Here is a 15,466-nt window from a genome sequence, read left to right on the forward strand (position 1 = left end):
AGGAAGGAAGGAAGAAGCCATTGTTAAGTACTTATTGTGTGCCTGGCACTGTGTTAACTCCCCTCCCACAACCCCTTTCAATGATCATTTCCAACCCTCCTTTCCTTTGGGGCCAGAGGGCACTCTTCATCTGCCCTTCCAGGAGGACCCTGGGACTTACATTGATGAAGGAAAAGTCATCCACCTTCCCCTCAGGGCCGGTGTCTGAAGGGGGTGCTCCTTCTGCCCCATCAGTTGAATCCAAGTCTGTGCTGGAGCGGTCCAAGCTTGTGCTTCGTTGATCCCTAGAGGAGTCACCAGCATCGGCAGGGGAAGCAGGCTCTGTCTGAGATGACAGGGAAGAAAGCCGGCTGCTGGGAGGCTGTTTTCGGGTCGAGGTGGCATTGTTGTCAGGAGAAGGAGACTCAGGAACAAAACTGCAAGAAGACAGAGGTGATGGTCAGGGACAAAAGATTAAGGTTTGGGCTTTGTTTGAGAGTTTTTGTTTTTTCCTAGGCACTTAATATCTTTCCTTCTAGTTGATCTGAAAATCTCTGCCCTGCCTACCTTAAAGAGTTTAGTAACCCTAAGTATTAAATGGCAATTTTGACAGATGCATCTGTGATGGCTACATGTCCAGTCTAGAGGGCACTTAAAAAAGCACATTGTTTCTTGGGCAAAGCATCATGGGAAACATAATGGTGCCCAAGACACAGCCCCTGCTCTCAGACAGCTTACAATTTCAGGTAAAGAATCAGTCTCAATGTCTGCCTGGCACACAGTCTCAGTGAGACTCAATGAGACTCAAATGAGTCTCAATCATTTTCACATCTACAAAGTAATAATAATAAAAGCACCTTCCATCCTACAATCTTAAGTAATAAGGGAGCAGAATCAGGATTTGAACCTATGTACTCTGAGTCCACATTTAAGACTCCTTAGAACAGGGAATGTCAGAGCTGGGAGGGGCCTCAAAACAGGAAATATCAGAGCTGGTGTGTGTCTGCAGGTGGCGGGAGTGGGTTGTGCTTAGAACAGGGAATGTAAGAGCTGAGGTGTGGAGAACCTTAGAACAAGAAAATAAGAGCTGGGAGGGGCCTTAGAACCACAGATGTCCAAGCTGGGAGAGGCCATAAAACAAAGGCTATTTTAGAAAGGAGGGGCCCAGAATGCCTTGAACAGAAAGCAGTGAATCTCATGGCTGGCAGGACCCTTGGAGACCATCTCCAAAGGAGCAAAGGCCCTGAGATACTGTGACAGGAAGAGCAGTCTCTCCTCCCTTCCTGCCTACCAGGTATTCCTAGGAAGGGGAAGCCTCCTAGGGATGGGTCTCCCCTGGGAGAAGTACCTGCCCCTTTATGAAGAATGCATACCAACACTAGACAGTCCCATACAAAGGAGAAAGGCCTTATCAGATGAGCCCAAAGCCCAGGGACTGGTGGCTTTATCTGAGACTCCTAGACAGCTGGTGATTAGGCCTGTGGCTCATCACATTTTCACACAGACTTGTCAGGTAATCACCCCCTAGATCTGGGGAGGAGCACTAGGGCTCTGGGGATCAACTGTTCCTTCTGGTGCTGGTTTCTTCCTTATAAGGTACCAGCATGGGGCTCACTGCCACAGGAGACATGGGCATAGGCAGCTTTTTCAGTCCCCAGGACTTCAAGCATTGGGTGCCTTCCTCAGAGCCTGAGTTTGAGTACCACTCCTGATTCCTACTGGCTAGGAACTTCACAATGCTTGGCACAAAGAGAGGGTACAATTGTGGTCAGGCATAGGCTCAGATCTGACCTTCAGTGCCAGAGACCATGTTCCTTCCACAAGCCATCATCCTCAGAGTTGCCCCAAGAATGTCCCTAGCTCACCATCAGGGTTAATAATTGCATTTATGTGCAGAGATAAAAGAAAGTCCCTGCCCTCAAGGGGCTTAGAAATCCAATGGGAGAGACACCATGCAGACAAAAAATACAAAACAAACTCCAAACAGTATAAATAGGAAATGATTAACAGAGGAAAAGCACATGAATTAAGAGGGGTTGGGGAAGCCTTCCCATAGAAGATGGGATTTTAGCTGGGAATTAAAAGAAGCCAGGGAGGTCAGTAGTCAGAACAGAGGAAGCAGAGCCTTCCAGGTCTGGTGGACAGTCAGAGAAAATGCCTGGACATGAGAGATGGAGGATCTTGTTCATGGCCAAGGCAAGAGACCAGTGTCACTGGATTCAAGAGTATGTATGTGTAGGGGAGTGGAGTGTAAGAAGACTGGAATGGTAGGAGGGGTGTGGGTTATGAAGTGCTCTGAATGTCAAACAGATGATTTTGTTTGGAGGAGATGGGAAGTCACTAGAGTTTACTGAGTAGGGGAGTGACATGATCAGAAATGAACTTTAGGAAAATCATTTTAGTGGCTGAATGGAGGATGGACTGGAGTAGGAAGAGACTTCAAGCATGCAGACACATCCTCCTCCCCTAGCACTTATTGTAGTAATCCAGACAGGAGGTGATAAGGGCCTGCATCAGGAAGTGGTAATGTCATAGGACAGAAGGGGACATATTTGAGACAAGCTTCAGGGGTTAAATTGATAAGAGAAACTGCAGAGGTGAAATTGATAAGAGATGATGAAGAGGTGAAAATGTTAAGATATTGCAGAGGTGAACTGATAAAAGATATTACAGGGGTGAAAATGATGAGGGATAACTGCAGATGTGAAATTGATGAAATGCTACTGAGGTGAAACTGATGAAAGATACTACAGAGGTGAAACTGATGAGAGATAATACAGACATGAAACTGATGAGAAATGTTGCAGAGTTGAAATTGATAAGAGATGTTGAAGAGGTGAAAATGATAAGGGATACTGCAGAAGTAAAATTGATGAGAGATAATACCAATGTGAAACTGATGAGAGATGCTGCAGAGTTGAAGCTGGTAAGAGATACTGTAGATGTGAAATTGATGAAATGCTACTGAGGTGAAATTGATGAAAGAGACTACAGAGGTGAAATTGATGAGAGATGCTGCAGAGATGTGAGAAATAGGCCTTGGCAACAGCTTGGATATGGGGTGAGAGTGAGGAATACTCCAGACCAATGGCCAGGAGGCTGTTCCTCAGGGAAGGGGTCCCAGAATTAAGTCAAGTCAACAATGGTCACACAGTATATATGTCTTGGGATTTGAACTCAAGTCTTTCTGACTCCAAGTTCAGTCCAGGATGCTGCCTCTTGGGACTTCCAGCTATGCTGGCTCCCTCCCCTGCTCCTAAAAAGGATCAAAAGTACAGGTGGCATCCCCCCACTCCGGGTACTGGACACATTCCCATTATTCTATCCTGAAAAAGAAACAGCACAGGTGGGTAGGAGTTATAAGGAGGCAGATTCTCACTCAGTATTTAAAAAGAAACAAAAACTTTCTAATAATCCAGGTTGCCCCAAAATGAAAGGGGTTGTCTTATGGAGGGCATCTATAATGGTGAAAGACCTCGAATTTATGGCCTTGGAAGGCTGGTTAAAGAAGAAGACTATCTGAAGGGTTGCCTCATGAAAGATGAATTCTCTTGGTCCCAGAAGGCAGTCTTGGGAGCAATGGGGGAAATGAGACTTGGGAAACACCTCTTCACAATGAGAAATGGGGATGGGGCCACTTTGACAGAGGTGGGCTCTCCCTCCCTAGAAGTCTTTAAGCAGAGGCTGGATGCCCACTTGTTGGGGATGTTATAGGGTAGATTACTGTTCAAGTGCAGGTTCAACTACATGCCCTCTGAGGCCCGTCCCAACCTGGCCACATTCTGATTTGATCAGGTATCCCTTTCAATGACCTACTGCCTCTCTGCCTGTTCCTTTCCCCCTACCCTCCTATCCCCTACCCAGGAAATCAAGGCAGGAAGGATCCCACACATTTCCCCTGTCAAGGGCCATCCCACCAGAGGTGGAGATGATACAGAAGGCTTTGGTAGGGAGCTGCTACAAAGCCATTTCATTAGCTAACCCAGTGAACCTGGGCTAATGGCCACAAACAAATAAGTGCCAGGAGCACATTCATTCAATAAATTGGGTCTAACTGGAAGGTTTCATCACAGGGCAGGAGAGAGAGAGCTGGCCCTAGAGCCAGGAAGGCTAGGGTTCAAGTATGGCCTCTGATTTATACCGGATGATGACCCTGGGCAAACTCTCAGTGTCCCAGAGAAGGCGCCAACCTGCATTGTTGAAGGGAGGTTCTTCACATGGAGTCTCTCTACACAAAGAATAGGAACTAAACATGGCACAAGGACCTTCTTGGTGAGGAAATCCTTTCACCAATTCTGGGCAGCACCTCCTCTAAGAAGTTAGTCTTAGAGAACTGCCTTGGGACATCAGGAGGTTGAATTGTCACAGAAATTGTGGATATCAAATGTGGAACAGTGACATCACACTATCCACTTCCCAGGGTGTTGCCACTTATTAATTCACTAATATTTATACGTCATTCACTAACAGATGTCCTGAGCACTTTGAGGGGAACCCAGGTCAATGAGACAACATCTTAACTAGGATCACAAGTAACTGGGCTATGCAGAGCATGTGTGAGAGATGCCTAAGAGGGGCCATACTTGTTTGGCTTAGTCCCAGGGGACAGGTGTGGAAGATTTCAACTTAACATATAGGGGAACTTCCTTAAAACAGGAACTGGTCACAAATGAAATGAGCTCTTTTAGAAGGGAATGAGACCCATTCAAGTTTGGCTTTGGACTCAGTGGGCTCTGAGGTCTTGGTCAAGGCTAATAATCTGTGACTCTGTGTCTTTACAAAGATGGATGCTACCCAAGGTAGGAGCAGGGCTGAAGAGAAAGGGAGCTGGGCAGGTGGACAGACCAAGTGATAGGCTGGTTATCAGCAAAATATTGAAATACGCTAATGGGGTAGACAACTAGGTGGCACTGCACGGAGCACTAGGCCTGGAGTTAGGAAGACCTGAGCTCAAATCCAGCCTCAACCACTGACTAGTTATGTATCCCTGGGCAGGTCACTTAACCTCTGTTTGCCTCAGTTTCCCCAACTGTAAAATGTGGATGATAATAGCATCCATGTCTGGGAAATACTGTCTCCAAATAAGATAATATGTGTAAAAGTGCTTTGCAATCCTTAAAGTTATTATTATGTGTCAAAGTTATATTTATTAAATATGTTATTAAAATTATAAGTAATACATTTGTCAATTATATTATTAAAGTTATAACTTAAGATTGTTATAATTATTCACATATCATTATTAACGATAAAGGAAAGATCAGAATTTCTAACTATAGAAAGTAGTAGCATTAGTCATAATGATGATGATGGCTGTTTGCCTCAGTTTCCTCATCTATAAAATAAGCTACAGAACAGCAAACCATTCCAGTCTCTCTCCCAAGAAAACCCCAAATGGGGTCCCAGAGAGTCAGACACAACTGAAAAATGACTTCATAACAACAAACCTTGGGCAACTCATATCACCTCTGAGGGCTTTGAGTCTCCCCCCTCCTCTGGGAAATGAGAGGAGAATGACAGGGTCACTAAGGTTCCCTCTCCTCACAGTATGTTAGTATATAAATCTAAAGGTCTTCCCAGCTCTGACATTCTTGGTTCTAACATCTCTCCCACTCCCATTCCCTATTCTAAAAGCCCTCCTACCTCTGACATTCTGTGTTCTAAGGTCCCTCCCAGCTCTAACATTCTGTGTTCTAAGGCCCTTCTATATTCTAAGGACCCTCCAAGCTCTGAAATTTTATGTTGTAATGTCATTCCTAGTTGTAGCATTTTCTATTCCAAAGGCCTTATCATCCTTGACATTGATATTTTATGACTGGAGAATCCAATGGGCCAAGAAAACCAGTTGGGCAGCTCACCAACAAGCCTGCCTCGAATAAAATGACTATTTCCTCAATCTGGGTACAAAATCCAACTCAGGTAAAGCTGACTTCCTATGGAGAGCCTAGAGAAATACTTAAGAAATCCAGAGTATTTGATTTCCCTGTAATTTCTGAACTGAGGATTCAAGGAGGCCAAGTGCTACTCTGTGGCCAGTAGGTGGCACTAGACCACAAAAATAACTACTGTCAACTGGACTTCATGCTCTACCTCCAGAGGACACCAGGGGGAGGTGTTTCCAAAGAAGACCAACCAGTCCACATTCAACCACATTTTTAAACCCCCAATCCTGGAGCATCTTCCTTTAAGCACCCACAGGAGTAACCATGGCACTCTCCTACTCAAGAAGTAACAATGGCTCCCCCTTGCCTCTAGACTCAAATACACATTCCTCTATTTGGCATTTAACACTGGCTTCCACCTGTCTTTCCAGGCTCAGTCCACACACTCACCCACCTAGTCAGCTTACAACATGCCATCTCTAGTCTCCATGCCTTTGCTCAGGACTTTCCCCATGCCTAGAATGCATTCCCTCTTCCTCCACCTCATAAAATCCCTAGCTTCTTTCACAGATCAGCTCCAGGGTCACTTTCTACAAGAAGTCTACCTAATCCTACCACATTTGCTGATCCTTCCCCCATCCCCAAAATTGGTGTGCATACCATTTGTATTTAATTTTCTATGTATATACTGTTTCCCACTGCCACCCCCAATAGTATGCAAGACTTTCATTTGTATCTGGGCATCCTCAGTGTTTAGCATTATGTCTGGAATATATTTGGTGCTTAAAGAATGTTTGATGAATTGGAATAAATAGAGGATGCTGAAAGGAGCTAACCTAGTGGGTGAGGATGACCAAATCATGGGTGACCTTGGAGAGAAGTGACTTAAACTATAACATTATGAGGCTGGATTCCTTCGAGTTCTAAGTCTATGATCATCTCTTAGCAGAGTTCCTGGCACATTTTGTTATTCAGCTGTTTCTCTGTCATGCCCAACTCTTCATAACCCCATTTGGGGTTTTCTTAGCCAAGATACTGGAGTGGTTTGTCATTTCCTTCTCCAGATCATTTTATAGATGAGGAAACTGATGCAAACAGGCTTAAGTGATTTACTCAAACTCATATTGCTAGGAAGTATCTGAGGCAGGATCCTGACTTCAGGCCCAGATGCCTGTATACCACATAACCTGGCCTCTTCTAACTTTCTATCCTTTTTATACATTACTCCGTTTCGTGGACTTTTTGATTCAGTAACGCTGACCTCCTTGCTGCTGTTTCCTCAAACAAGACTTTTACCTCTCACTCCAAGTATTTGCACTGGTTAACCCCATGCCTGGAACTCTCTCCCTAATCATCTCCCCTTCCTGTATTTCCTGGCTTCTTTCCAGTCTCAGCTAAAATTCCACCTTCTACAAGACTTCTTTCCCCAGTCTTCCTTAATCTTGGTGCCTTCCCTCTGAGACTATCCCCATTTCTCCTGTCTTGTGTATATAGAGTTGGGTTCATGTGGTCTCCCCCATTAGACTGTGAGTTTCCCAAGAACAGGAACTTTCTTTGGCCTTTCTTTGTATCCCAGCCCTTAGTACAGAGCCTGGCTCATGATCATCTTGTCCAACCCCCCTCATCCCTCATTTTAGAGAGGGAGAAACAGTCCTCTGAGAGGTCCAGACTTGCCCAAAGAAGTACAATAGTCAGTAACAGAGAGGATCTCATGACCATTGGCCAAGGGCTCTGGCTGGGGATCTCTATACAAAATCTCATTACGAAACCTCCACAGAGAGTGGAAGCCATCCATGGTCAACCTTCATGCCTGAGATCTCTAGTGCAGGGTCATATCCATGACAATTTGTAGCACCAAGGGGCAAAAGAAAGCATTGGTTTGGTGAATGAAGTGTGGGCTGGACTGGAAATAAGCCAAGACCTTAAAAACCTGATTTCTTCCAAGAAGCCTCGGATCGAAGGCACATGTGTAACCAAGAGACCTCCAACACTCTTGTGCCTCAACAAAATGTCACCTGCCCATGTTAGATTTAGAGCGTATAGCCTAGGACCCTCAGCTTTGTTTTCTGTAGACCCACTTTTCACTCCCTGAAAGGGAAAGGTCCATGGTGGCAGCTACCAACTCATGTGCTCTCCCCCATGGGAGCTGCAGGGGAGGTGGTCAGCTCAGCTACCAATCCACAATCAGTCAAGTTAATTTTGACAATAAATGGGTCAACAGAGATCAGTCCACAGGGGGCCCCAGGTATCCTGTCTGCTTATGTGCTTAATATTAATGGGGAGGGCATCTAGATAGCACAGCAGATAAAGCCTACAGTCAGGAAGACTCATCTCCTTAAGTTCAAATCTGCCCTCAGACACTTACTAGTTTGTGATCCTTTAAGTCACTTTACCCTGTTTGCTTCAGTTTCCTCATCTGCAAAATGAACTGGGGAAGGAAATGGCAAATAACTCTGGCATTTCTGCCAAGAAAACCCCCAAATGGGTCACGTAGCATCGGACATGACTGAAACAACTGAACACCAACAACAAACTAACAGATCTCTTTGCCCTAATTCTTATTAGTCAACTGAGACCATGCAGAGCACCCAATGCATGAAAAACACTGTACTAGGCATTCTGGGCATAGATCCAAAATAATCAAGTTTACATTCTAACAATAGAGACAGACACACAAATATAACAGATACAAAAAAATGTAAGGAATGAGACATACAACTAAAGTGAATAATGAGGATGTGGGACCAAAAGGTGGTGGAAATAAAATAAACCTTGGAAATGAGGCCCCTCCCAGCCCTGACATCCCCTGTTCTAAAGTTGTTTCTAGCTCTGACATCCTTTCCTGTGTTCTACATTCCCTTCTGGTTGCCCTCTATTTTGATTCTCACTCTCTGTGACCTTCTAACAGAGTACCCTTAACATAGGTGGCTGCTGTCCATCCAAAGCCTATGTCCAGCCCAGGATGCTGCCATGTCTCACTGAATGATTGGTGAATACTTAATGGCCTCAAGGCCTCAGCTGGAGATTTCACAACTGGGTTGAGAGTTTCCTCAAAAACCTGATTTCCAAGCAGGCCCCAGAAAACAACAAAGCCCAGGCCTGTGGGCCATGAGCTTCCCTGATTCTCATCACCCTGCTGCATTTGGGAATAGGCCTGGTCCCTGAGGGGGTTGCCTCCCATTCTAGCTAGTTATTTTAAGGAGCAGTTTCCCATGTGGATAGACCGTGACTGTAGCATTTGTTGGTGGTGTTAAGTGTGATTGGCAGTCATGACAGCTCACTGGAGAGGAACACTCCTCAGATCTCATCCCAGCCTGTCTTTACAGGAAGAAAAAAGAATTTAGTCTCTAAGGAGCTAGAAGTTGTGGGTACAAAGAATGGTTATTTCCAGGCCAGTTGGGGTTAGTGTATAAAGATGAAGAATCTGTTTAGCTGGAGACTCTACAATCAATAAGGAGCTTATATCTTTAGCACAGTGTCTGGTACACAGTAGGGGCTTAATAAGGACTTGCTGATTGATTAGTTCATGTTGCTGTTCAATCATTTTTCAGTCACGTCCAATTCTTTGTGGCTTCATTTGGGGTTTTCTTGGCAAAGACGCTGGAGTGCTTTGCCATTTCTTTCTCCAGCTCCTTTTACAGATGAGGAAACTGGGACACACAGGGTTAAGTGACTTGCCCAGGGTCATGCAGCTAGTAAGTGTCTGAGGCCAGATTTGGACACAAAAAGATCCAAGCTCAGCACTCTGCACCATGGTGCTACCTGCAGCATCCAATAGTTTTCACATAAATCTATATTTCTGTACATCTTTCCTGTTAGAATGTAAACTCCCTGAAGGTTGTCTTCGTATACCTAGAGCTTGGCATACAGTAGGTGCTTAATAGATGTTTTTGATTGAATAATTAATTTGTATATACCTAGAGGTTTACATGTTGTGTCCTACAACAGAATGAAAACTTGCGAGTAGTGACTGATTCAGTTGTCTGTGTATTTCTAGAACCTGAAACTGTATCTAGCACTTAGTAGGCAGTTTTTAAAAAAAGTATTGTTATTTTTTTTTTTTTTAGTTTTCACCATTCACTTTTTTAAGCTTTTGAGTTCCAAGTTTTTCTCCCTCCCTCTCCAAGACAATCTGATATAGGCTATACATGTACAATCATATTAAACTTGTTTTCTTAGTAGGCACTTTTGAAGAGGACTTGTTGAAATGCATTGAAGACTGGAGGTAGGAGATGGACCAGAAAGAGTTGGAAAGAGTTGGATTTGGGAAGACAAGGGGACAAACATTCATCTAAGGTGCTGTGCTAAGCCTTACAAATATCATCGCATCATAACAACCCTGGGAAATAGATGCCGTTATAATCCTTATTATACAGATGAGGAAACTGAGGCTGAGAAAGGTTAAGTGATTGGCCCAGAGTTACAAAGCAGCAAATTCCTGAGGCTGGATTTGAACTCAGGTGCTCCTGATTTGGAGAAGCTGAGGTTTGAAGGTTGACTCAGACTCAGACTACTTACTCCCCCAGCCAGTGGGCAAGGGCTGGGCGCCTGCCTGTCCATGACAGTGAATGTTCTACCATCTTACCTCTCCTGACTCTGCCGAGGATCATTCCAGGTTCCATACTGACTATCGCCCTCCTGAACCAGCGTGTCTGTGTCCTTGGCCTCTGGGGGCTGCCTCGAGAAACACTGTTTGAGCTGATCCTGGAGAGAAAAAGGGGGACAACTGACATGAGGATGAGAAGTGACCCCAGGTCCCTTGCCTGCTATGACCCCAACAAGCTTGCACTATGTGGTGCTGGCCAGACCACCCAAGAACCCCCAGCCCATCGGTTCATCACATTCAAGGCCAAAGTAGCAGACAGTGATCTCTCCCTCTGAACTTCCAGTCCTGTTATTTAGATGTATCATTCATGAGTAAGAAGACAGGATGGCCTCTAGCATGTTGGATAGCTCTACATGGGAACTTTGGGGAGAACATGGAAGAGAGTCATATGGGATGGGCAGCACATGGATGGATGGATGGATGGATGGATGGATGGATGGATGGATGGATAGATGGATGGATGGGTGGATAGATGGATAGATAGACGCATGGATGGATAGATGGTTGCATGGATGGATAGATGAATGGATGGATGGATGGATGGATGGATGGATAAATGCATGGATGGACAGATTGATGCATGGATGGATAGACAGATGGATGAATTCATGGATGGATGGATAGATAGATGCATGGATGGATAGATAAATCATGGATGGGTTGTGACCGATATCACTGCAGAGAACTCTCAAACAAGTGAGGTCACAGATAATTGCACAGTATTTGAGTCACTCATGTCTCATGACAGTCTCATCATGTCACACAACACTAATTTATGTTATCTTTCCACCCAATTATTCTAATAAGCTCCTTGAGAGCACAGGCCATGTCTTACACTGATTTTCCCCCAGAGTGCCTTACTCAGTATGTGATGACAAAGTAGATGCTTGATAAGTATTATTTTGCAGGCAGAGATGGTCTTTGTTTTTGTATTTATATCCCCAGTGCTGAGCAAAATGTTTGGCATGTAGAAAGCACTTAATAAATACTATTTCATTCATTCATTCTCCACCTGAAGTTCTCCACCCTCTCGAAAATTTTAAAATAAACAGGAGGCCTGGTCCCAGATCAGCCCTTCCAGTAAACAGGCCCTGTTCTGTCCTTTGCTGAATCTATTTCTGTTTGGAGAAATTGCTATCCATCTGTGTGTTTGCATCACCAATGAGGTCAACATTGGTCTGGCTGATGCAGGGAATACATACATTGACCTCGACTCTCCTGAGGAGACACAATCTAGCTTTTACCTGTATCTCCTTTGGCTCAGCCCCCATCCCTCCTGTCCATTACTAATCATTCAGCCCAATGAGCCAATACCTTCCCCAACTACCTGTGATGCACAGGTCATGCCTGCTGGCAACATGAGTATCCTGTCAGGCCCTATTTAGAAACATTTTTATCCTTGGAAAATTGATTCTCTCCTCCCTTCACGTTGCTTCCATCTCTGCGCTCTCCATCCTAATCAAAGCCAACAGCAGCTATACATGACATACAGAATTCCATTTCCTCCCTACATATTTTTGTCCAGGCTGTGCCTCTCACCTGGAGAGTTCTCCCTCCTTACCTCCTCCTCTTAGCACTTGCCATTCAGCTAGTGAGTGTCAGTGACAAGGTCCTAGCCCCTGGTCAATGCCAAGTCTCTCAACATCTCACAGGGTGGTCATGGAGAAAATATTTTGTGAACTTTCAAGGCTATGTAAAAGTCTGCTATTACTCTTACTGGTAGGAAAATAGCTTGAAAAGGTCAGAAAGCGTCTGGTATGCTACATGTATGAAGTTAGTGCACTCTCTGGGATCCCTAAAACCATTCAAGAGAATTAAGCTCTAAACCCTGCAAATTTCCCCTCCTGCCAAAGGTCAGGCTTTTATCAAGCCTGGAATGAGAGGGGGCAGGGTTTCCTACCCACCTCAGCCCAAGGACAGGCTTCCCCTGCTCTAGTTAGGTCCCAGGGGTCTGGCTTCCTTCAGCACATGGTATGACTTCAATCACATAAGGAGATGATGTTGGGGGGGTAGGAGAAATAAATGGGAAGAGGGAGGCTGCCTGATGCTCCTGCACTGTCTGTCTCTCTGTTTCTTCTCTATCTCTGTCTGTCTGTCTCTCTTTCCTCTCACTGTCTCTTCTTTATCTCTGTCTCTGTCTGTCTCTGTCTCTCTCTCTGTCTCTGTCTGTCTCTGTCTCTTTCGCTCTCTGTCTCTTCTCTATCTCTGTCTGTGTCTCTGTCTCTGTCTCTCTCTCTCTCTGTCTCTTCTCTATCTTTGTCTGTTTCTCTCTGTCTCTTTCTGTCTCTCTCTTTCCTCACTGTCTGTCTCTTCTTTATCTCTGTCCATCTCTGTCTGTCTCTGTCTCTTTCTCTGTCTCTCTCTGTCTCTTCTCTATCTCTGTCTGTCTCTCTCTCTGTCTTTCTCACTCTGTCCCTTCTCTATCTGTCTGTCTCTCTTTCTCTGTCTCTTTCTCTCTGTCTCTCTCGCTCTCTGTCTCTTCTCTATCTCTGTCTGTCTCTCTCTCTGTCTGTCCCTTCTCTATCTCTGTCTGTCTCTCTCTGTCTCTTTCTGTCTCTCTTTCCTCTCACTGTCTGTCTCTTCTTTATCTCTGTCCGTCTCTGTCTGTCTCTGTCTCTCTCTCTCTGTCTTTCTCACTCTGTCCCTTCTCTATCTCTGTCTGTCTCTCTCTCTGTCTGTCCCTTCTCTATCTCTGTCTGTCTCTCTCTCTTTCTCTGTCTCTTTCTCTCTCTGTCTCTCTCTCGCTCTTTGTCTCTGTCTGTCTCTCTGTCTCTGTCTCTTTCTCTCTCATTTACCAAGCCTGATTTTCAGGAAGACGCCCCTCCCAGCCCTTCCCCTGCTGCCCCTCCTCTACTTACGGGGTTAAATAGAGTGATTCAAACTCCACAGTAAGACCTGGGGCCAGGTGGGAGGCCCGGGGTCCCAGGCTGGGCAAAGCTGCCATGACTGCTGCCTTGCTCCTCATTCTTCACCATGTTTGCTAGGCCAGGGTAAGGAAGACCCAGCTGATTCCTTACTGGGGGGTATCTGGGTCAGCCTTGCAGGGAGGCCAAGGGGGACCAGGGATCTTGAGCCAGAGAGAACTTCAGAGACCATCTCTCTCATCCCTCAGAGTCCAACTCTCCCATTTTATAGATGAGAATACTGAGGCTTGGGGAAGTTCAACAACTAGTCTGAGGTCACACAACTAATGTGGAATCACCAGAGATAGGGTCGTGGTTCTAGAATTAAAATTAACCTCTGAAGCCACCTGGTCTAACTCTCTTACTTTGAGGAGGGGGGAACTGAGGCCCAGGAAAGGGAAGAGACCAGCCCAGGTCCCACAGTCAGGGCCAGGAGTGAAACAGTGGGTCCCCTGCTCCTAAAGTCAATCCCCTTTCTGTGGAGAAGCAATAGAAGAGGAGAGAGACCTGAAGGAAATTCACAGGATCTGATTTGGAGCTGGGACCTCAGAGACCATCTAGTCCTGGTTTTACAGATAAGGAAACTGAGCCCCAGAGAAGCCATGTCACTTAACTGAGGTCCCACAGGAGGTAATAAGTGTCAGGACTGGCTTTGGGTACCAGATCTGGTCTTGAGCTAGCTCCTGGATAGCTTCTCCCACACCCAAGAAAATAAATCAAATGATGACAGATATGCCTGAGTACTCCACCCAGGGAACAATTTCTACTCAAATGCCTGGACTGAACAATATATGCTCCATTGTAAGCCAGCTCCCTCTTTACTGGTGTCAAGGTGGCAAAGCAGGTTTATTTATCCAGAAAAATCCTTTGCTTCCCTCAAAGCACCTCCTACTGATGTCCCCATTGGTTCAGGGTCTAGTCATTTTTCAGTCACATCCAATTCTTTGTGACCTCATTTGGGGTTTTCTTGGCAAAGATTTTGGAGTGGTTCACCATTTCCTTCTTTAGCTCTTTTTACAGATGAGGAAACTGAGGCAAACAGAGTGAAGTGACTCGCCCAGGGTCACACAGCTAATAAGCTTCTGAGGCCAGATTTGAACTCATGAAGATGAGTCTTCCTGACTCCAGGCCTGGTGCCCTTTGCACTATGGCGCCCCCCAGCAGTCCTTCCCCATTGATTAGTGCCCTCCAAAACCAACTGTTCCATAGGACCAACATGGTAGCTATGTAACTAAAGATTTTTAATATATTTGTACTCATTTATCTGCTTCCAAGCTGCATAGGAACTTCATAAATGTTTGCTGAATTCACTGAAAAATACATTACCATGACACAGAATATAGCTGTTGTCTAAGACACCAGACATTCGTCTGTGGACAACTTTTGTCATGGCAGAGTTGACAGACCATTCGATCCAAACCCTGCATTTTCCAGATTTTCTAGGGTTCTGTTCACCTTGCACACGCTATGACTATGATTCAATGAGGCAGAAACTCAGATAGGGGACAAGGTCACACAGGGAGAGAATAGTAGTGCTGGAATTTGAACCCAGACCCTCAGATGCCAACCTAAGGGCTTGGCTCTTGCCACTCCACCAAGCATCAAACCTCCAGACAGCACACTCTGGACACGCTTCCACTGCATGTTATCCAAAGTTCAGCCACAAACTGTCCAGGGGAAAGTCCATCAAATATATAAATGCCATGTTATTGCCACCCTGGGCCCAGCGGGCCTCTCTCTGCCATGGGCCTGAGTCATCCATTGAGAACAGCGCTCAGCTGAAAGGGGATGGATCAAGTACAGATGCATGGGCTCCCCTCGGGATTCATTACCCCAAATGACAGAAATAAACATTCACAGTTTTTCATTTGGGTGCCATGTCATTTGTCTTCCTGAAGGGAGCTCTCCAGGAGGGAGAAAGAGTGTTGGAAGGTTCTGTGCTAAGAGCAGTCTGGGTCACTTCTGGTTCCCAGCTGGTAAATGTGCTACAAGTGTAGTCTCTATAGTGAATGTGGGGACAGACAGGAGATGAACCAGCCTCTCAGACAGCACCATCTCAAGGGCCCAAGTGCTAACCTTCTGGGGGGCTGAGCTCA

The 15,466-nt window shown here is 45.4% G+C and overlaps 1 protein-coding gene across 6 annotated transcripts in view; it reads right to left on the reverse strand.

The window, feature by feature from the left end:
• The window catches only part of KIAA1671 (KIAA1671 ortholog), a 215,732-nt gene that overhangs the window by 12,877 nt on the left and 187,389 nt on the right, over nucleotides 1–15,466 (reverse strand). For all 6 annotated transcript variants that reach the window (XM_072600109.1, XM_072600108.1, XM_072600110.1 and 3 more), the window contains 2 exons: nucleotides 10,447–10,565; nucleotides 161–416 (listed from right to left, as the gene is read on the reverse strand). In XM_072600109.1, coding sequence (XP_072456210.1) covers nucleotides 161–416; nucleotides 10,447–10,565 — 375 coding nt within the window. The remainder of the gene's footprint in view (nucleotides 1–160; nucleotides 417–10,446; nucleotides 10,566–15,466) is intronic.

The sequence above is a fragment of the Notamacropus eugenii genome, chromosome 4, assembly GCF_028372415.1.
Source record: "Notamacropus eugenii isolate mMacEug1 chromosome 4, mMacEug1.pri_v2, whole genome shotgun sequence".
Lineage (NCBI taxonomy): Eukaryota > Metazoa > Chordata > Mammalia > Diprotodontia > Macropodidae > Notamacropus > Notamacropus eugenii.